We start from the raw sequence: 22,417 nt of genomic DNA on the forward strand, positions 1-22,417 counted from the left end.
CAATGAATTTGTCTTGTGTAGATTTTCTCATAGATTATTTCTGGATGACAGAATCCTAGGGTAACTTTCCATGAAGAATTTTGAAGCTGTTAATGTGTAATCTATCTCACCATAATCTTGCTTTCCATATACTTTGCTCTGTCTTTTTTTCCCCCCATAGGCAGGAGGATATTTGAGCTAATGTTCAATATATGTGTTTGCGGTATCCCTCTCTTAGTCTTAATAAATGCTTTTATTTTCAGGTGCCATGAATCCTTTAGCTGAAGAACATCTGTCAAAGCAAGATCTACTCTTTTTAGACATGCTCAAGTTCTTGTGTGTGTGTACAACTACTGCTCAGACTGGAACTGTGTCATTTAGAGCGGCCGACATTCGGAGGAAATTGTTGATGTTAGTGGATACTAGCATGCTAGACCCTGCTAAATCTCTCCACCTACGCATGGTGAGTTAAGGGAAAGTGACACATCTTCAGTTCTCTCTTTTGTTGCTGGATACATGTAACAGACTGACATGTAACAATCATGTAGTACCTTTGATGGCTTGAAATTACTTCCCCAAAGAATGAGTCTGATGCTAGTTATGAAATACACTTTTTCTGTAATGTACTGTGAAAAATTTTAACTGGATCCTTAAATGTTAAAACTTCGTGGACTCTGGATAGATTTACTATCTTCAGTCATAAATAATTATTATAAGTTATTTTAAATCATGCTAAGAAACACAGACTCTAATGTAAAAATAATATATAACCTTGTAGTTGAACTCTGAATCTTGGCCTTGATCTTAGTTTATTTGCTTTAAAGTTTTGTTTTTGCTGTAACTATTTTGTTTCTTTACCAATTTTTTAAAATTCCAGTTTGCTAATAATACACTTTAAATATTTTTTGATATAATTTCAAAGTGACGGTAAAGTTTCAGTACAATAGGAATTCTCCTCTTCCCTTCATACACTTGCACAGTTAACATTTTTGCCAAATTTGCCTTTTCATTTTCTCTTTCTGCATGTGTACATGCTCCCTCTCTCTCTCTCTGTCACACACACACACACAAACACACAGACACACACGTATGTCTTCTGAATCATTTTGAGATTAATTTGCTGATGTGATGTCCCTTATTCTTCATGTATGTGCTAAAGACAGTGTCCTCTCCTACATAAGTACAGTCTAATTGGGAAACTAACATTGTAACATTGCGACTAACTGTAAAGTCTGCTCAGTCTCTTCGAACCTGGAGCACTTCCTTTGTTTCTCCTTCTCTTTTCTGACCTTCGTATTTTTATTTATTTATTTAATTAATTAATTTTTTTTTAAAAGATTTTATTTATTTATTTGAAACAGAGAGAGAGAGATCACAACTATGCAGAGAGGCAGGCATAGAGAGAGAGAGGAGAAAGCAGGCTCCCCGCTGAGCAGAGAGCCCGATGCGGGCCTCGATCCCAGGACCCCGAGATCACGACCTGAGCCGAAGGCAGAGGCTCAACCCACTGAGCCACCCAGGTGCCCTGACCTTCGTATTTTTAAATAGTACAACTGCTTGCTCTCTAGGAGCCCCCACTGTAGGTTTGTCTATTTCCTGTAATTAGATTTAGATTTAGGTTTTGGTCAGAATGTCAGAAAAGGGATCCCTCTCCTGCCCTACTCCCATCAGTCTGTCTACTGATAGATGAAACTTCCAGCTCCAGTCCAACATCGTAGAATTTGTTTTCTTCTCTTTCTATATTTGTAGCTCTGTTTTCCAACAGTAAGAAAGCTGGCTTCCCACTTAACTTCATTACAGTTACTTTTTTACTCAGAATTCTTTTGTGTAACTTTTACCCCCTGACCGTGTAGGCCATTGTCCCCTTCGCCCTAGCACCAGTGAACTCTGAGGGAGAGCCTCTGGCTCAGTGGGTGTTCGGGGTGAGTCCACGGGCACATCCCCAGGCCCGGCAACTTGGCAAATGTGCCTGTGTTTCCTCAGCCCTGGGAAACACGCCAGGGGTTGATGAGAACTTCTTCAGTCAGGTGGGTTAAGTCCCTGGTCGAATCCCTTGTCATGTTCCCTCGGAGAACAAACTGGTTGATCCTCCACGCCCAGCAAAGGTGCTTGGTTGAGCCCTATTTGTTTCCCTGGTTTTGACCCTGGCAAACTAGTCAAGTCTCCAGCCCTGGCCAGTAAGAAGGGCTGTGTGCTTTTTTAGGCTTTGGTGCTTAAAATCAGTTGAAGACACTCAGAAACATCACATGTATGACTCTCAAGGCAAGTATTTAAAATGGTCCAGGTTAGTCTTCTTTTATAATCTGAGGAGTAAGAAACCTTTTTCTACATACAGATGGTGGGAAATGATGTCTTCTCCTTTCTTACTACAGCTAGAAAGGGATTTGGCAGCTCTCAGAAACCCGCTGCCTGCTTGTACCTACTGTGATTCTACCTGATGGTTGCTGCGTGCTTCTTGGTGTCCACAGTAGGTGGGGAACCCTACACGGTTGCTTGATAAGAGGGTAACTCAGGGTATTTATGACTTTTTCCCTGCCCACCATTATCTCTGCTGTCCAAAATTTATTCCTATAACTGTTTTTACCATTGAAATCTCATCCCCAAGCATAACAATAGTTTCAGATTCTTGCTCAGGATCTTAACCTCAACCCCAACAGTGAAAACAACTACCTACCTAAGGAATTCTGCAATAAATGCTAGACAGTTACATTCATTTCCTTTAGTCCTCACAGGATGCTGGCCGGGTACATGCTATATCCCCATTTATAGGTGAGAGTCCAAAGGCTCAGGTGACAAGGCCAGTTTTTTAACCACACAAGTAACAGGCTGGAGTGCTGGCATTTGAATCCAGCTCTGTTTAACTTCAGACTTTTTTTTTTTTTTTTTCTTTTTTTACCATTTTGCCTCCTTTAGAAATTCACTGGTCTTTTTTTGTGTGCAGGTGTGTATGTGTGCATGTGTTGATGAATTTATGGTTACATATATACTTCAGCAAATGATTTATGAAAAAAAAATAATGTTTCCCCCTTCAATTATCTTAGTATCTAGTGCTTTTAAAGGAGCTTCCTGGAGAAGAATATCCTTTGCCAATAGAAGAGGTTTTTGAACTTCTAAAACCACTCTCGTAAGGAATTAAAACCATGTATTACATTCACTTAAAATTTATAAACGAACTGCTGTGTTCTGTTATACTCACAAAGGTAAACTTTCTCTGTTGCAGCAATGTGTGTTCTTTATATCGCCGTGACCAGGATGTTTGTAGAACAGTTTTAAACCACTTAGTTCCTGTAGTAAGGAACCTGTGTCAAGGCGATATGGACGCTGAAAACACAAGGGATACTCAAGGGCAGTTGCTAACAGTGATTGGAGCATTCTGGTAGGTGCGGAGCAGTGTGCGGAGTTCTTAATTCTCTTTTGCTACTCTGGATACAATTGCCAACTTTGCGTTTCTACCTTAGACACTTAGGCTAATGTTGAATGTAACTATATACAACCTTTGACAATAGTAGAAGGTAGCTTCTGTCTTCCTCCTTAGTTGCTTGAAGAACTAGCGAACACATTGGCCGTGTCACTCTCTGGGTATTTTGTGTGTGTAGTCGCAGTGTGACATAACCTGATGATACTGACAGAGGGGCACATATGTGTAATTTAGAACCCTTGGACCCACCAGATCGATAAGGCCTTCTGAATTGATACAGAATATGGTTTTAAAATCTTTGTTATAAGGACAGAACTTTACAGGGGCGCCTAGGTGGCTCAGTGGGTTAAGCCTCTGCCTTCCGCTCAGGTCATGATCTCAGGGTCCTGGGATCGAGCCCCCCTACCGGGTCCCCTGCTCAGTGGGGAGCCTGCTTCCCCCTCTCTGTCTGCCTGCTTTTCTGCCCGTTTGTGATCTCTCTCTCTCTGTCAAATAAATAACTAAAAAAAAAAACACAGAACTTTACAAATGTTTTCCTTTTAAAGCAAGTTTATAACATGGTTTGCTGAAGTATGATAGCCCCTAGAGGAGTCATAATCATATAAAACAAATAATATACATTAAAATGAACTTTTTTTTTAGATTTTACTTATTTATTTGCCAGAATGAGTGAAAGAGAGCATTGCCTGGGAGGAGAGGGAGCAACACCTCCCTGTTGAGCGGGGAGCCCAACACAGGTGCCATCCCAGGATGACCCTGAGCTGGAGGCAGACGCTTAACTGACTGAGCCACCAGGTGCCCCTGAAATGAACTCATTTTCAAGCTAACTTCTTTTATGAAAGTTAAGAATATTGACTGGTATATGCCACATGATGAGAAATTTAGTATGGAAAGAGATTTTGGAAGAATAAGAATAATTAGAAGTTAGAAAAAGTGTAATATCCAATGATTTATTTTTTTTTATACTGTGCTTTTACTGGAATAATTATTTGACCTTGAAACACTTACTTTATTTCAGGCACCTAGCAAAGGAGGGGAAATGCACATTCTCTGTACGAATGGCACTAGTAAAGTGCCTTAAAACTTTGCTTGAGGTGAGTTAGTCTATGTTAATTATTAGTAAGGTCTCCATTGAAATTTCTAAAGTAGCCTTTGTTTCTTTTTGTCAGTGGGTGATTTTTCTCTTAGTATTTTGTATTTGACACCATTTGTTCTTTTCCCATAGACTGATCCTTACTCAAAATGGGCTGTTCTTAATGTAATGGGAAAAGACTTTCCTGTGAACGAAGTATTTCCATATTTTCTCGGTGATCGTCATCATCAAGTTAGCATGTTGGCTGCCGAGTCCGTCAACAGGTAATGGGGCCTGTCTTCCTGCAGTTCTGGGACGCTGCAGGTGGCAGGGTCACGTAGCCAGGAAGAGGCCTGCGTTCGTTGAGAATATACTGTCCGCCTGGCAGTGACGCTTTCCCTTAATTCTGACAGACCCATCCCTTGGATACCCTTACTGCCTGCAGTTTGTAAATGAAAAGAGGCTACGAGAGAGAAGGTAACTTGCTCGGTGCCATCCAGCCAGTAAGTGGTGGAGCCAAATGAGGCGTGTTGGCTCTCACTTACGGGACGGATGGACTGTTTGGATAGGGCTGTGATTTTACAGGAGTTTGTACAATGAAAATGAGCACATTTCACTGTGTGCTAATTACAGTCAGATTCATGTGAGTGAATGTACAGTTAGGCACTGGAGTAAGCCTGTCATAGAGACCTGTTTCATGTTCGAGTCCTTGCAGAAGCAGTGTCAGTTTCCCAGGACTGCATGTTTCTCAGGTGGTCCAGGTGATTTTTAAGATCTAAATTCTGCCCTATCTCTGCCTTTCCCACCTTATGCTCCTTATAGGTAAAGTACCTCTCTCCTTTATTTTTCTCAGTAGCATGTATGACCACTTGAAATGTTATATTTTAGGGGCACCTGGGTGGCTCAGTGGGTTAAGCCTCTGCCTTCTGCTCGGGTCTTGATCTCAGGGTCCTGGAATCGAACCCCACATCGGGTTTTCTGCTCGGCAGGAAGCCTGCTTTCCTCTCTCTGCCTGCCTCTCTGCCTACTTGTGATCTCTGTCAAATAAATAAATAAAATCTTTACAAAAAAGAATGAAATGTTATATTTTAAATGTAACACATCTAGCTTAAATAGAAGCTGCTAGAAGGCATTGGTTATTTTATCTGTTTTCGTTCATTGCTGCATACTCAGTACCAAAAAAAATAATGACGTGGTAGGTGTTCAGTAATTTATAAAATAAATGAATATTTGGAAAAGGAATTTATGCTTCAGAAAACGCCAAAACTGAAAATCATTTGGGTAACTACTATTTGGATGTAAGTGATCAATAATTAATGCTTGCTATAAGGAAGTTCCCCAGCAGGCACATAAATGTATATGTTAGTTATGTGTGCACAATGTGTGTGTGCACAGTAGTTAAATGTGTGTACAGTTTGAGTATGCTGACAGTAGTGTTTTCATAAATCAGAATCGTGTCTAATCCCTCAGTTATGGGATGCTTTTCAGGACTTGCATTGTAAGTGCAAGTTGCTCATGAATGTGAGCTTTTCTTTAGTCCTTAAAAGACGGAAGATAAACACAGAAGCTAAAGATCTGGGGGTGTGGAGAACCACATGTTAAATGTAAGAAAACAGTGCAGTGTGGCTTTGGAAATCCTCTTGGAAGATTTAAAAAAATGTATACATTCAAGAATGGCATGAATATAACATCTGTTGGGATTTTTTTGGTTTTTGGTTTTTGGTTTTTTTGGTTTTTTTTTGTTATTGTTGATATTTAATATTGCGCTATTTTAAGAGATGTTAGAGAAACTGGAGGAATCAGAGGAGCACCAAAAAGTGTAAAAGCGGACGCCTGGGTGGCTCAGTCGATTAAGTGGCTGCCTTCAGCTCAGCTCGTGATCCCAGGGTCCTGGGATCAAGTCCTGCATTGGGCTCCTTGCTCGGTGGGGAGCCTGCCTCTCCGTCTCCCTCTGCTTGCCACTCTGCCTGCTTGTGATCTCTCTCTTTCTGTCAAATAAATAAATAAGATCTTTAAAAAAAAGTGTAAAGGTTTTGGTTACTAAAAAAGCAGAAGGGACAAAATTGAGCAGAGTTGTTCTTAAATATGATAGGATATTATGCAGAGAGCACTGATCAGCTTTTTTCCATTACATGAAGAAATTAAATAGATCATCAAGGCATAAAGCTATCCACTTTGCAGGATAAAATAACTTTTTTTTTTTTTTTTTTTTAAAGTAGACTCCATGCTGGGCATGGACCCCAGCACGGGACTTGTAAGAGTTGGACATTTAATCAACTGAGCCACCCAGGCGCCCCAGGATAAGATCACTTTTTAAAATTAGAGCATGGGGACAGGAGCCGAAGGCTTGGTGTTTGATCAAAGGATAATTTTTCTTTATGGGCTAGTTTGAGTTCAGGACTGTTCAATTTTGGGCAATAAGCTAAAAGATTTTTTTTTTTTTTTAAGATTTTATCTGTTTATTTGACAGAGAAATCACAAGCAGGGAGAGAGGCAGGCAGAGAGAGGGGGAAGCAGGCTCCTTGCTGAGCAGAGAGCCTGATGATGCAGGGCTCTATCCCAGGACCCTGAGATGATGACCTGAGCCGAAGGCAGAGGCTTAACCCACTAAGCCACCCAGGTGCCTCAAGCTAATAGATTTTTTTGAGACCCTTCCAGTTCTAGGAGAAAATGGAGTATATTTTAAAGACCTGACATTAACCAGTGGATATAAACCTGTTTAAATGGGATTAGATTTCAAAGGTTTTTAAAAAGAAGGCCCAGTATACTATTATCTCACAATGTGATTTGTGTCCCATGACATGCTTTAGAAAATAATGTTAAAGGTAAAAAATTATTTCACTTTTTGCCTTTTTTTTTTTTTAAAGGTTATTCCAGGATATGAAACACAGAGGCTTGTCCACATTATTGAAAGCACTTCCTTTGAAGCTTCAGCAAACAGCTTTTGAAAATGCATACTTGAAAGCTCTGGAAGGAATGAGAGAAGTGGTAATGCATGCATAAGTGCTTTTATCATATACTTCATATAAATATGTCATCTCTTACTTTACCAGTGTGGCCTAGGACAGTGTGCATCCACCAGTTTACTAAAATAACTATGTGACTTAATTGAAATTGGTTGGAATTGATCCAATAATGGCAATTTCTTTGGTTCAACTTATATGTACTATTTTTTTGTGGGAAAAACAAAATTTACTGGATTTTTATGGGAGTACAAATGGCTTTCTTTTTTTATTAAAAAAAAATTTTAAAATTGAAGTAGGGGTAACCTATGATGATGTATTCGTTTTGAGTGTGTAACATAGTAATTCTGTAAATTACTAGTGCCCGTCTTAAGTATAGTCACCATATAGCATTATCACAGTGTTATTGTGTATATTCTCTGTGCTGTGTTTTTCATTTCTGTGACTTATTTTATAGATGGAAGTTTGTACCTGTTCATCTCCAATCTCTATTTCACCCATCCCCCCACCCACCAGCCCTCTGACAACCACCAGTTCTCTGTATTTAAGTGTGATTTTTTGTTTGTTTTGTTTTGTAGATTCCACATTAAGTGAAATCATATGGTGTTTGTCTTTTTTTGAACTTATTTCACTTAGCATTATACTCTCTAGATCCATCCATGTTGTTGCAGATGTCAGGATCTCTCTTTTTTTCCCCCCAATGGCTGAGTAATACTCCATCTCTCACACACACACCCTCAGACATACCCACGCACCTGCCACATCTTTATCCATTCGTTTGTCAGTGGACACTTGGGTTACGTCCATCACTGAGATATTGTAAATATTGCATAGGAGTGCATATATCGTTCAAATTAGTGTTTTTCTTTCTTCAGTAAGGTCCCAGTAGTGAAATTTTTGGGTCATAAGGGATTCCCATTTTCAATTTTTGGAGGAACCTCTACACTGTGTTCCACAGTAACTGCCCCGGCTTGCATGCCCACCAGCAGTGCACGAGGCTTGCCTTTCTCCCACGTCCTCCCAACACCTGTTCTTTCTTGTCTCCCTCGTACCGGCCATTCTGACAGCTGTCAGGTGATGATAGCTCACTCTGATTTTGGTCTGCATTTCACTGATGATGATGTGTCTATTGGCCATCTGTATGTTTTTAGAAAAATGTCTGTTTAGGTCCCCTGCCCATTCTTTAATCGAATTCTGTGTGGAGTTGTAGAAGTTCTTTTACAGTAAATATTTTGGTTGTTAACTCCTTATCAAATGTATCATTTGCCAGTATCTCCTTTCATTCAGTAGGTTGCCTCTTAGTTTTGTTAATGGTTTCCTTTGGTGTGCAAAAGCTTTTCATTTTGGTGGAGTCCCAGTGGTTTACTTTTGCTTTAGTTTTCTTTGCCTTAATAGACACATTCAGAAAAATGTTGCTAAGGTCATTGTCCAAGAGGTTACTGCCTGTGATTTCTTCTAGGAATTTTATGATTTCAGGTCTTTTTTTTTTTTTTTTTAGATTTTATTTATTTATTAGAGAAAACACAAGCAGGGGAAGCGGCAGAGGGAAAAAGAGCAGACTCCCTGAGGACGAGGGAGCTGACATAGACTCCCTTCCAGGACCTTGGGATCATGACCTGGGCTGAAGGCAGATGGTTAACTGACTGAGTCACCCAGGCGCCCCTCTCATTTAGTTCTAACATCCATTTTGAGTTTTTTTGTGTATGGTATAAGAAAGTGGTTCAGCTTTATTTTTTGGCAGGTAGCTGTCCAGTTTTCCCAGCACCATTTATCAAAGATACTATTTGTTTTCCATTGTATATTCTTGCTTGCTTTATGGTAGGCTAATTGACCATGTAAGTGTGGGTTTATTTTTGGCCTCTTTTTTCTGTTCCATTGATCTCTGTGTCTTTCTTGTATGCCAGATCATGCTGTTTCAATTACTGTAGCTGTGTAGTGTATCTTGAAGTCTGGGATTGTGATACCTCTAGTTTTGTTCTTTTTCAAGACTGCTTTGGCTACTTGGGGTCTTTCCTGGCCCCATACAAATTTTATAAGGTCATTTATTCTATTTCTGTGAAAAATGCTATTGGTATTTTCATAGGAATTGCATTAAATCTGTAGATTGCTTTGAATAGAATGGCCATTTTAACAATACTCTTCCGATCTGAGACATGATACATATTTCCATTGTTTTGTGCCATCTTCAGTTTCTTTCATCAGAGTGTAGGTCTTTCTGCTCCTTGGTTAAACTTGCTCCTAAGTTTTTCATTCTTTTTGGTATAATAGTGAATGGCATTGTTTTCTTAATTTCTCTTGCTGCTACTTCATTATTAGTGTATGAAAGTGTAACAGAGGGGCGCTGGGTGGCTCAGTTGGTTGGGGCTGCCTTCGGCTCAGGTCGTGATCTTGGGGTCCTGGGATCCTTGCCCCACATTGGGCTCCCTGCTCAGCGGGGAGTTTGCTTCTATCTCTGCCTTCGACTCCCTCTGCTTGTGCTGTGTGTGTGTCAAATAAATAAAATCTTTAAAAAAGAGTGCAACAGATTTCTGTGTATAAATTTTGTATCCTGCAACAGTATGCTGAATTCATTTATGAGTTCTAATAGGTTTTAGATGGAATCGTTAAGATTTTCTATGTATAGTATCATGTCATTTGTAACTAGTGATAGTTTCATTTTCTCCATAGCAATTTGGATGCCTTTTACTTCTTGTCTGATGGCTGCAGCTAGGACTTCCAGTACGGTGTGGAATAAAAATGTCAAGAATAGACATCCTTTACTTGTTCCTAATCTTAGGGGAAATGTTCTTTTTTATTCACCATTGAATATAATCTTAGCTGGGGGTTTTTCGTAGATGGCCTTCATTATGTGGAGGTTTGTTCCTTCAAGGTTTTGTTTAGAGTGTTTATCATGAAAGATGTTGTATTTTGTCAAATGTTTTTTTGCATCTGTTGAGGGGACCATATGATTCTTGTTCTCCCTCTTGTTAATGTGACCTATCATGTTGATTGATTTGTGAATATTGAATCATCCTTGTATCCCTGGAATAAATCCCCTTGATTTCAGTGAATGGTCTTTTTCGATGTCTTATTGAATTTTGGTATTATTTTGTTGAGGATTTTTGCATCTGTGTTCTTCTGGGATATTGGCCTGTTTTTTTGTTTTTGTTCTTTTTTTTTTAAAAATTTTTTATTTATTTGCTAGAGAGAGCACAGGCAGGTAAAGTGGCAGGCAGAGGCAGAGAGAAGCAGGCTCCCCGCTGAGCAACGTGCCCGATGTGGTACTCGATCCCAGTACCCTGGGATCATGACCTGAGCCTAAGGCAGAGGCTTTAACCACTGAGCCACCCAGGCGCCCCTGACTTCAGTCTTCTTAAAATAGCTTTTTTAATAAGATCTGATTAGAGGCTAATTTGGAGAATAGAGAGTGGTAGGACGAAGTGGATTTTAAAAAGTGTTCTAATAGGGAAGATCAAATTATATTGGTCTTTTTTAGTGAACCTTGTGATTTCCGTATTTCTTTGAATATTTTTTTAAAAGATTTTTATTTGAGAGAGAGTGTGTGCCCACATGCGTGAGCAAGAATGGGTGTGTGGGGGCAGAGGGAGAATCCCAAGAAGACACCCCACTGAGCACAACTTGAGTTGGAGCTTGATCTCACATCTGTGAGATCATGAAGTGAGCCTAAACTATGAGTGGGACGTTCAACCAACTGAGCCACCCAGACACCCTTAGAATGATAATTCTCTTTAGTGGCTTAATTACCTGAATGTTAGAAATTATTTACTTATTGGGGCACCTGGGTCGCTCCGTTGGTTAAGCGTCTGCCTGAGGCTCAGGTCTTGATCCTGGGGTTCTGGGATCCAGCCCCGTGTCAGGCTCCCTCTTCAGCGGGGAGCCTGCTTCTCCCTCTCCTTCTGCCCACCGCTCCCCTGCTTGTGCTCTCTCTGTCAAATAAATAAAATCTTAGGAAAAAAAAAAAAGGGGGGCGCCTGGGTGGCTCAGTTAAGCGTCTGCTTTCGGCTCAGGTTATGATTTCAAAGTCCTGGGATTGAGCCACATCATGCTCTCTGCTCAGCAGGGAGGCTGCTTTTCCCCTCTCCTTCCCACTTGTACTCTCTTGCTCTCTCTCAAATGAGTAAATAAAATCTTAAAAAGAAAAAAAGAAAATTTATTTATACCTTGGTATGTTCTTAAAAAATATGTGAGACAGTTAACAAATACTATCTAATTGATGATAGCGTGAAACTGAAAAGGACAGTTGCATGAAAGAAGGAATTTAAAAAAAAAAAGTTTGAATAGATTGAAAAAAATGTGATTAATAAAAAACTTAATAGAGATGTATATCATACATTTTAAGATTAGCCGGTGTTGGGCAAAAAGGGAACATATTGATCCGATAGAAATTCATTTGTAAAAAGTCCTAAGAAGTTTTACATCTTGAGAGCACTCTATGAATCTGCATTGTAATAGTATCAGAAGAAGCAAATTCTGTCCTAGACATCGTTGATAGAAGCATACTGTCCTGAATCCAGGGTCCCCTGTACGTTATTAAGGACAGCGAGCTTTGGGACGCCTGGGTGGCTCAGTTGGTTGGACGATTGCCTTCGGCTCAGGTCATGATCCCGGGGTCCCGGGCTCGAGTCCCACATCGGGCTCCCAGCTCCATGGGGAGTCTGCTTCTCCCTCTGACCTTCTCCTCCCTCATGCTCTCTCTCACTGTCTCGCTCTCAAATAAATAAATAAAATCTTTAAAAAAAAAAGGACAGCGAGCTTCTTGGGTTTGGTTCTGAGTAAAAGCAGATTTTTTTTTTTTTTTTTTTAAGATATTACTTATTTATTTGACAGAGAGAGATCACAGGTAGGGAGAGAGGCAGGCAGAGAGAGAGGAGGAAGCAGGTTCTCTGAGGAACAGAGAGCCCGATGCGGGGCTCGATCCCAGGACTCTGAGATCATGACCTGAGCCGAAGGCAGAGGCTTTAACCCACTGAGCCACCCAGGCGCCCTAAAAGCAGATTTTTTTTTTTTAATATTTTATTTACTTATTTGACAGACAGAGATCACAAGTAGGCAGAGAGGCAGGCAGAGAGAGAGGAGGAAGCAGGCTCCCCACTGAGCAGAGAGCCCGATGCGGGGCTCGATCCCAGGACCCCGGGATCATGACCTGAGCTGAAGGCAGAGGCTTTAACCCACTGAGCCACCCAGGCGCCCCCTAAAAGCAGATTTTTAACTAGGATGTAAGAGAGTCTGTAGATGTGTTTCTCTTAAGCCGGTGGAGGAGCTGTTGTAGTGGGGGACTCCTAGCAGTCTGCCAGTGATGGCCATTTAGTAGAGGAATCTGGCTCCTATTTTCATTGTTCCAGAAAAACAGAAGTAGGGTCAGTGAACAGCAGAGTTTTCAAAATGTGAAGAGAAACTTTTTTTCTTTTTAAAGATTTTATTTTTTTTTAACTTTTTTTTTTTTAAAGATTTTATTTATTTATTTGACAGAGATCACAAGTAGGCAGAGGCAGGCAGAGAGAAAGGAGGAAGCAGGCTCACCGCCGAGCAGAGAGCCCGATGCGGGGCTCGATCCCAGGACCCTTGGATCATGACCTGAGCCGAAGGCAGAGGCTTTAACCCACTGAGCCACCCAGGCGCCCCTGAAGGTTTTATTTTTAAGTCATCTCTGTACCTGATGGGGTGCTTGAACCCACAATCCCGAGATCAAGAATCCCATGCTCCACCAACTGAGCCAGCCAGGCCCCCTGAGGAGCTTTTATCAATTACAGCTAGTTAAAAAAAATCTTCACGTCTATTGGGATATTATAATGATAGGTCATTAAGTTAGAAGCATGTATTCTTTTGTCTAGCTGCCTAGTTGTCTAGGATTTTATTTTCACTTTTGACAATACATGTGACAGTATTTTTTAAAGTATAAAGACTATTATTATTATTATCAAATAATAAAGATAATGAAAGCATCTTAGGATATATACTTGGTCATGGAGAAGGAGCTTATAATCATTCTCACCTTCTTGCAATTTTTTTCTTCATTTAAGTTGTTTTAATTCCAGTCAATGTACAGTGTTACGTTAGTTTCAGGTGTTCAATACAGTGACTCAGCGCTTCCATATATCCCCTGGTACTCACCATCACAAGTGCCCTTCTTAGTACCCTCACCTTCTTCTTCTATCCTATTTTCTTTTTCTTTTTTTTTATGTTATGTTAGTCACCATACAGTACATCATTAGTTTTTGATGTAGTGTTCCATGATTCATTGTTTGCGTATAACACCCAGTGCTTCGTGCAGTCTGTGCCCTCCTTAATACCCATCACCGGGCTAGCCCATTCCCCCACCCCTCCCTTCTAAAACCTGGAGTCTGTAGTCTCTCATGGTTCATCTCCCCCTCTGATTTCCCCTCCCTTAATTTTTCCCTTCCTTCTCCTAATGTCCTCCATGCTATTATGTTCCACAAATAAGTGAAACCATATGATAATTATCTTTTTCTGTTTGACTTATTTCACTCAGCATAATCTCCTCCAGTCCCATACATGTTGATACAAAAGTTGGGTATTCATCCTTTCCGATGGCTGTGTAATATTCCATTGTGTACATGGACCATGTCTTTATCCATTCGTCTGTTGAAGGGCATCTTCCACAGTTTGTTACCCATCATCAGTCCTCCCTCTGACAACCATCAGGTCCCCCTCTTGCAGGTTCTTTCTTGTCTTTCTTTGCTGCTTTATACTTTACTGTAGTGCTTGTGAGTTCTTTCCATAAGATCTTATCAAAAACAGCTATTCCTCTACAACAACTTTGATATTTTCTCAGATCTCTGGCTGGCTTTGACTCCATCGCTGTGGGATGTAACAGTGGTCAGTGGCTGCTTATTAAATGTTATAATGGGTGAATAGATTTTAGACTGATAGGCTTATGTGCAATGTTTGTATATTTACATTATATTATTTTTTTTGAAATTCTTTCCAAGTCCCACAGAGCTGAGAACCCTGAACTTTTGGATGAGATCTATAACAGAAAATCTGTTTTACTGATGACGATAGCTGTGATTTTATGCTGTAGCCCAGTCTGTGAAAAACAGGCTTTGTTTGCACTATGCAAGTCTGTGAAAGAAAACGGATTAGAACCTCACCTCGTTAAAAAGGTACATGTAGATGAATATTTTTTATTATCCTCCTTGTGTGACTTTTAAATAATTTAAAAAGTTAAAGCTTACCTTAAAGTGGCACTTGTTAAGGACTTGGAGACGATTTATTTTTTAGATTGGGACTATAGGAAAGTAGTTAACTCTTTAAATAGTGTATGTTTATTTGGATGCAGTATCATTTTTTTCTGTTAAGCATTTCACAAAGTATTCATTGAACTAGCAGGGATGAAAGACAACTCTTCCAGACCATGCCCTCTGGAATTGCTTTTATTGAGGAAAACACATGGAGAAAACGAGCAGTAGCAGGTGTTTTGCCTGATAGATTCTGGGTTACAGCCTTGGGATCTAGCAGGGCCAGAATTCAGATCAGGGAGCAGGGAAACCCCTAACGTGCGTGACTAGGGAAGGAGCACTTGGGTCCCGTCGTGTAGTTGCACCAGCACGGTATTTTAGAATGCTCGCCTCTGCCCTAGTCTAGCACCTCAGAGTTCATGGTTTGGAAAGTTCCAGACCTTTCCATTGTAGATGTTCCTGTGATGAACCAGTGATAGATCAGTGGCCTGATTTCCATGGAACTGGCTGGTAGGCCAACCTGTAGGTCCTTAGTCTCACGCAAGCTAATCTATCACCTCTCCGTATTAAAAAGTTTTGGGTTTTTTTTTTTTTTTTTAAGTATACTGCTACACTACCTAATTATTATTATTATTTTTTTTTTAAGATTTTATTTATTTATTTGACAGAGATAGGCTGAGAGGCAGTCAGAGAGAGAGGAGGAAGCAGGCTCCCCACTGAGCAGAGAGCCCGATGCGGGGCTCGATCCCAGGACCCTGGGATCATGACCTGAGCCGAAGGCAGAGGCTTTAACCCACTGAGCCACCCAGGCACCCCGAATTATTATTTTTTTTAAAGATGTACTTATCTTAGGGAGCAGGGGAGGAGTAGAAGGAGAGGGAGAAGAGAATCCCAAGGAACTCCCCCTCCCTGCCCCCCCCATCTTGAATGCAGAGCCTGATACGGGCTCCATCTCATAACTCTGAGATCATGACCTGAGCCAAAATCGAGTCGGACATTTAACCAACTGAGCCACCCAGGCGCCCCTCCACTACCTGATATTATAAGTGGATTATAGTGGTTGGATTTTTCTCATTTAGATCTAGGACTGAGAAGAACTATTATTTTCCTTTAGACCTTCCTTTGAAATATAATGAAAGGTTGAACATAGCAATATATTTTTCCATTTTTATTCAGTTAACATGTACTAAGTGGTTGCCGTGTGCTATGCTCAGTGCTAATTATATTAAATACGTGTTTCTTATTGAGTCTCTCAGAAGTCCAGGTACTGTTATTGTCCCCATCTCCTAGATGAGGAAATCAGGCTATAGAATGCTTGAATGATTGCTTCAAAGTTTTACTGTAAATAAAAGATTTAAGTGATTTATTTTTCATTGTTTTCTTAAAGCATTGACTTTTCTGATCTGTGCAGGTTTTAGAGAAAGTTTCTGAAACATTTGGATACAGACGTTTGGAAGACTTCATGGCTTCTCATTTGGATTATCTGGTTTTGGAATGGCTAAATCTTCAAGATACTGAACATAGTTTATATTCTTTTCCTTTTATTTTACTAAATTACACAAATGTTGAGGATTTCTATAGGTAGGTCTACCTATGGCACACATGAAATATGTTCATTTTAAAATTAGATGGAAATGTTTGGCAGCCCCTTCCCCCCACCTTACACACACGCACGTTCATACACCCACACGTCCCTCCATGTGCACGTGCACACACATGGAGCTGGAAGACTTGTAGTAGGAGAAGCAGGGCTGCTTGTTTGAATCGACATGTATGGAAGAGAATCACTAGACTTAGGGTCTGGTCCTAGCTGTGCTGATGATGAGCTGTGTGAGTTTGGGCAAGCCATGGAAGCACCCCCTGGGCCTTCGTTTTTCCATCCGTACAAGGGAATTACAAGGTCTTGAAGGGTTCTTTCAGCTTCAGTGTTTGATAATCTTCCCTATGACAAATCAAAGATAAATTGTTTCTCCTTGCTGTTGCTTGGCTATGGACCATTTTGTCATTATTTTTATTAGATTTAAGTTTAATGTAAAAATACTTATTTTGCTAATTCTTAACTCTTGAGAAGAAGATTTTGAAAATGAAGAGGATTGGAACAACTAAAGAATAATGTTTGGGTATCAGGATGATGGGAAAATAGTTCGTAATTATTCAGTGGCCGTTCTTTCATTTTGGCAATAACAGTTTGGCATTAATATTTGAATTTGTAAATTTCTTTCACATTTCATTTTACATAAATGAAATAATTTTGCATCACTCGGTTATGCAAAAGAATTAAATGTAGTTCACAGTTTTTTTGATCATAGAATTAGGGTGCTATAGTCTCAGATCTGTTTCTTAAATTTGATTATTTAGAATTTATTTAACTTCATTTCTCCATTTATAGAATTAGAGTAAGAATGCTTAGTGATCTAGATAAGGTGGTGCTCTCATGATTACTAAGTAAAGAATTTTTTTTAACTTTAAGAGCTATGTTACAAAATTTGACAGAAGTTATATATAACATATATTTTAAAATTTTATATTTTCAGATCATGTTACAAGGTTTTGATCCCACATCTGGTGATTAGAAGTCATTTTGATGAGGTTAAGTCCATTGCTAATCAGATTGAAGAGGATTGGAAAAGTCTTCTAGCACATTGCTTTCCAAAGATTCTTGTAAATATTCTTCCTTATTTTGCCTACGAGGGTCCAGGAGACAGTGGGATGGCACAGCAGAGAGAGACCGCTGCCAAAGTCTATGATACCCTTAAAGATGAAAACGTCCTAGGAAAACAGGTAGGGCTTCGCTTTTACCTACTAATCCTCTAATTTTTCCATCCATCCATCCATCCTTCCTTCGTTCCTTCGTTCCTTCCTTCCTTGCTTTCTTCCTTTCGTAGGCTCCAGGTCCAAGACCGGGCTTGAACTTCTGATCCCTAGATCTGGGTCACATGCTCTGCCAACAGAGTCAGGCAGGCTCCCTGTCCTTATCATAAACTAATTCGTTGGAGATATAACTTCACAGTTTTAACACTTTTCATCATTTATGCAGTAAAATTTAATGTGTAGTAATTCCTGTCTAGGATAGGCAATCTGTGAATTTTTTTATTTGCTTTTTTAAAAAATTATTTATTTGTTTATTGCTTCTTTTGATTGGTGTTTTTTTAAGATTTTATTTATTTATTTGACAGAGATCACAAGTAGGCAAAGAGACAGGCAGAGAGAGAAAGAGGAAGCAGGCTCCCAGCTGAGTGGAGAGCCCTTGGGACTTGATCCCAGGACCCTGAGATCATGACCTGAGCCTAAGACAGAGGCTTAACCCACTGAGCCACCCAGGCGCCCTTGATCGGCTTTTTAAATGAAATATTTTTAATCAGAAATTTTAAAACTTTGGAATATTTTTATTGATTTTTTCCTTTTAAAAAATGTCTTAATTACTTAGTGGGGCAAGAAGAGCTGCCGGCCTGGGACCGTGAGGAGCAAGTGACGTACGAACTTTGGAGTTGGGGGAAGTAAAGACAAAGTGAAATTCCAAAAGGATTTTCATATGCTAAAGAAGACTGACAGGGTGGGGGAGGCCTGGCTATTGTCAAGCTAAGGTTGTTTTTCCTTTTAGCCGGGCACTAATGATAAGACAGTTTGGGAGTTTCTTGGAGGAATTTTAAACTGTGTATCTCAAGTATTTGTCATTGGGCTACAGGAAATTTAGTTTTATCTGTATTTCCTTCTGCCTTTGTTTCCCACATCATTTCCCCCTGAATAGTTTCTACCCTTAAAATCTTTAGGATTGCTGAGGGTGGAAGGTCTTATCTTTTATAACTTCTTCCTGCTGCTAAGTCAGGATGTAGAGATGTCCCTACCCGTGGGTTGACATTGGTCAGGTGGGGATTTTTTTTTTTTTTTAAGATTTTATTTATTTATTTGAAAGAGAGTACATGAGCAGGGGAGGGACAGAGGGAGAAAGAGAATCTCAAGTAGACACCCTGCTGAGTAAAGAGTCCGATGTGGGGCTCGATCTCACAGCCCTGAGATCATGACTTTCTTGAGCTGATGTCAAGAGCCTGATGCATAACTAACTAAGCCACCCAGATGCCCCAAGTGGGGAATTTATATGTCGGAGTTACCAAAGGCAGAGGCGGCTAATCCAAGCTAGACAACATATAGCTGAACCTCCTTGAGTAGAAAGGATTGTCTTGTCAGCTGGAAGTTATGGCAGGGAAGGAGCCTTGGCACTGGCAATGGCAACAAAATAAGGTTAATATTATTATGAGAAAGAGAAGCCTGGACAAAAGACCTTTGATGGCTGGCCGTAATTGTCTTGCAGTCCCGGAGCTTTAACCAATCACTAAAGGAAAGAGAGAGATCATTTAAAGCATTAATTTCGCTCAATCCTCTTAGATTTTGGTGACATCTGGAATACATACGCCACATTCTGTTTTTATGTTAGTACTTGTTTCACCTTCTGCAGCAGTGAAAAGATCTTAATGCTATTTTGATAGTTATTTAAGGCCTTAATGGCATAGCAAGCAATTTCATTTTGTAAGCAATTATGTAATTAATAAGAGGCACCTTTATAGAAGCAAAAGAAAAAATACAGTTTAATGGGTAGAGCAAATTATAAACCCAGTGTTGAGTCTTACGTGCTTAAAATCTAATATTTACAAATATATGTTGTTGAAACACTTTTTCCTCTATAACAACCTTCATTTTTAATCAGAGATAGCCAAATGAAGACTAATTCGATTGTTAAGTCCCATTTTAACAAAATTGTCCTAATAATTTACATAAGTAAGAGTAGGGATAGATCATATAGATCTTTTAGAATCTGCTTTCCTGGAACTTTTTATGAGGAGTCTTGACTGAACTTTTAGTAGCCTCTGTAGGCCAGAAGCCAGGCAAAGTGCTTGCCGTCAGACATGCCTGCGATACCTGTAGTTTTGGGCGAATTCCTCTTCTCGAGTTTCCCGAGGCTTCCTGAGGTTCTTGCTTGTGCCAGGGCGTGACATTCTTTACTCCCCTTGTAAGGCTGCTGGGAGCTCTGTAAACAAGGGATCGGGCCAACCCTTCCAAAGGGCTTTGTTAACTTCATGCTTCATAAAGCCAACCTTGGTTCCCTTAAAGCTTTATGGTCATATCTGAGTCTGTGCATGTCTCTCAAATATGGCGTTCCAGTCAAAGCTGTGGTAAAATAACCAGTATTTCCAGTGGTGTTTTGTTGCGAGGAGAATAGATTCTTCTTGAACTTGTGCAAATGACTGTGATTGCTCTGTAAGAAGGAAAGCTCACTGAGAGTTTTAGAATTTCAGAGGGTTTAGGTAGAAAGAAGAGTTAAATGCTTCAGTTTCTTCACAAATAAATGCCACGTTTCTGTAAGTCGTAGGTATCTTAAGGGAAAGATTCTTCAGTCTGGTAGAGTAAACATTAGAGAACCAGCGATGTTTCTGTTGTTGTTTCTTTAAAGGTTTTATGTATTTGAGAGAGAGAGAGAAGAGTGAGCACGCACCAATGGGGTGGGAGAGAGGGAGAAGCAGACTCCTGCTGATTATGACCTGGGCCAAGGGCAGCCGCTTACCCACTGAGGCACCCAGCCGTCCAGGAACCAGCAGTGTTTCAAACAAGAATTACAAAAACCACCCATATTACTAAGTCTTGTTTAGTTTGAATGCAGCTTTTTAGTTAGTTCTGGAAATTCTACCAATTTTAGTTCTAAGATCTTAAAGGTATCAAAAAACCTGTTTTGGCAAAAGCCCTTTTTATGAATCTCTTTAAAGATGAGACGTGTCACAATAGAATAAGAATGACTATAAATGAGAAAAGACTCCAAAATGGAAATGGTTAAAGATCTGATGAGAGGTTACAGTGTAGCTGGCAAGAGCATCTGGTTATTTGTGTGAAACACAACACTAACATATTAAAACTTATTAAAACATATTAAATGTATGTTTAACATATTAAAACTTCAGGAATTACATACGTTCTCTAGAATAGTTTAGCATTTACCCAGACATAACCAAAGGCTTGTCATTGTTTGGCAGTGCTTCCAGAGAAACTTAACCATACCAAATACAAAGGCCTAATGAGTCAGAGACTTCAGTTACGATTTAAATCCTGAGAAGTTTGTTTAAAAACCCTAGAAAGTTATAAAACACATGCCTGAATAGTGGATTACAAATCATTACAAAGCTTAAAACATAATTATTTATTTAACCAAGATGACAAATATGTGGGGTTATATAGTTGTTAGCAAAGCTTAGCTCCTTTAATATTTAGAAGCTTTAAGGAAGTGACCAAAGACTTGATAAAGAGAAAACGTAGAAACCGGTTCTCTGGGCAGACAAAAGAAAAAAAACCTTTGTTTACATTTTCTTGTCAGGTGCAAACCAGCAATTGAAAACTGTCTCTGAACAGAGAGAAAAGCAAAATTTCAATGTTACACCAGTATTCTTTTAATATCCATTCACTTCAACTTTAGTCCTGACCACATATAAAATTCTTTGCCAAAAATTTCCCCTCATAAACCTTTTACAGCTTTTTCTCTCTCTCTCTCTTTTTTAAAAAATATTTTATTTATTTATTTGACAGAGATCACAAGTAGGCAGAGAAGGAAGCAGGCTCCCCTCGGAGCAGAGACCCCTATGTGGGGCTCCATCCCAGGACCTTGGGATCATGACCTGAGCTGAAGGCAGAGGATTTAATCCACTGAGCCACCCGGGCACCCCCCACCTTTTTCATTCAAAGTTTTTCCCCTTATTTCCATTAGTTTTAATTACACTTAGAAGAATTTTAACTTTTCAAAAACTTGGTCCCCAGTGAAAACTACATTAGAATCCAGTTGTAAATGTCATGCCGGAATTCTTTAGATGGCAGATTTATGAATTTATGAAAACACAGAGATTTATGAAAACACAGAGCATGTTTTCAAACACTCAAATGTTCTTCTCTTCTCTGCAATAAGAAGCCAAAAACACAAACCTGCCTTCAGTAATCAGTGGTTTACCATCTTACTTCATTTGAGAAAGACCTAAATGTCCAATGAATTCAGTGCCGTTTAAGCCTTAGTTTATCAGACTGTCTTAACGATAACCCATGAAAACTTAGAGACAGAAAATTAATCATCATTTTAAGTCATCCTTTTGCTAAAAAATTACAGCAGAGTTAATAATGCGCTTATTTGACCTTTAACAAACCTAGATTTAAAAAAAACGTTCATATTTAATGCTGATAACTCTAAAAACATGTCTTTTTTAATGAAACCAGCAAACTTAAATTAGCCTAAATACCGGATATATTCCACCTGTGTCCACTTGAAAGTCACTCTGTTCTCTGTAAAATTTATTTTAATTGGCAATAATAAATAAGTGCAAACCAGATGTTAATTTCAGCTAGTACTGAACAGCGTGAGGAAGTGTTCCTCTTTACTTTTCAAGAAGTATGATCTCAAGGTCCCATACCCCACTCTTGCTTTTTCCCACGAGACTGACTATATGTAATATACTTAGAAATCATGTTCATTGTTTGTCTATCTGCTATAAGTACTCTGAAGGTAGGATTTTTTACTTTTTTCTGTTTTGCCGGTGTATCCTGGCTACTTAGTATGTAGTGGATACTCATTATTTGATAAAAGATGGAGTCAAGTAAAAAAGGGTCTATGACAACTTCTGTTTGTTTCATAGTAATTTAGATACATCCAAAGTTATTTCAGGGAACTTAAAACACATAAACTTTTTTTTAAAGTAAAAGAAGATTGGTTATTCTCAAGGGTTTTTTTTTTTTTCTTTTAATGTAAATAAGGATGACTAAC

At 39.4% G+C, this 22,417-nt stretch overlaps 1 protein-coding gene across 3 annotated transcripts in view; it reads left to right on the plus strand.

Moving 5' to 3' along the window:
* Positions 1-22,417, plus strand: part of ATM (ATM serine/threonine kinase) — a 127,459-nt gene that overhangs the window by 37,567 nt on the left and 67,475 nt on the right. For all 3 annotated transcript variants that reach the window (XM_047691108.1, XM_047691106.1, XM_047691105.1), the window contains exons 20-28: positions 243-442; positions 3,021-3,103; positions 3,200-3,355; positions 4,416-4,491; positions 4,623-4,753; positions 7,337-7,457; positions 14,383-14,556; positions 16,043-16,212; positions 17,166-17,412. In XM_047691108.1, coding sequence (XP_047547064.1) covers positions 243-442; positions 3,021-3,103; positions 3,200-3,355; positions 4,416-4,491; positions 4,623-4,753; positions 7,337-7,457; positions 14,383-14,556; positions 16,043-16,212; positions 17,166-17,412 — 1,358 coding nt within the window. The remainder of the gene's footprint in view (positions 1-242; positions 443-3,020; positions 3,104-3,199; positions 3,356-4,415; positions 4,492-4,622; positions 4,754-7,336; positions 7,458-14,382; positions 14,557-16,042; positions 16,213-17,165; positions 17,413-22,417) is intronic.

The sequence above is a fragment of the Lutra lutra genome, chromosome 10 (assembly GCF_902655055.1).
Source record: "Lutra lutra chromosome 10, mLutLut1.2, whole genome shotgun sequence".
NCBI classification, from domain to species: Eukaryota; Metazoa; Chordata; class Mammalia; order Carnivora; family Mustelidae; genus Lutra; species Lutra lutra.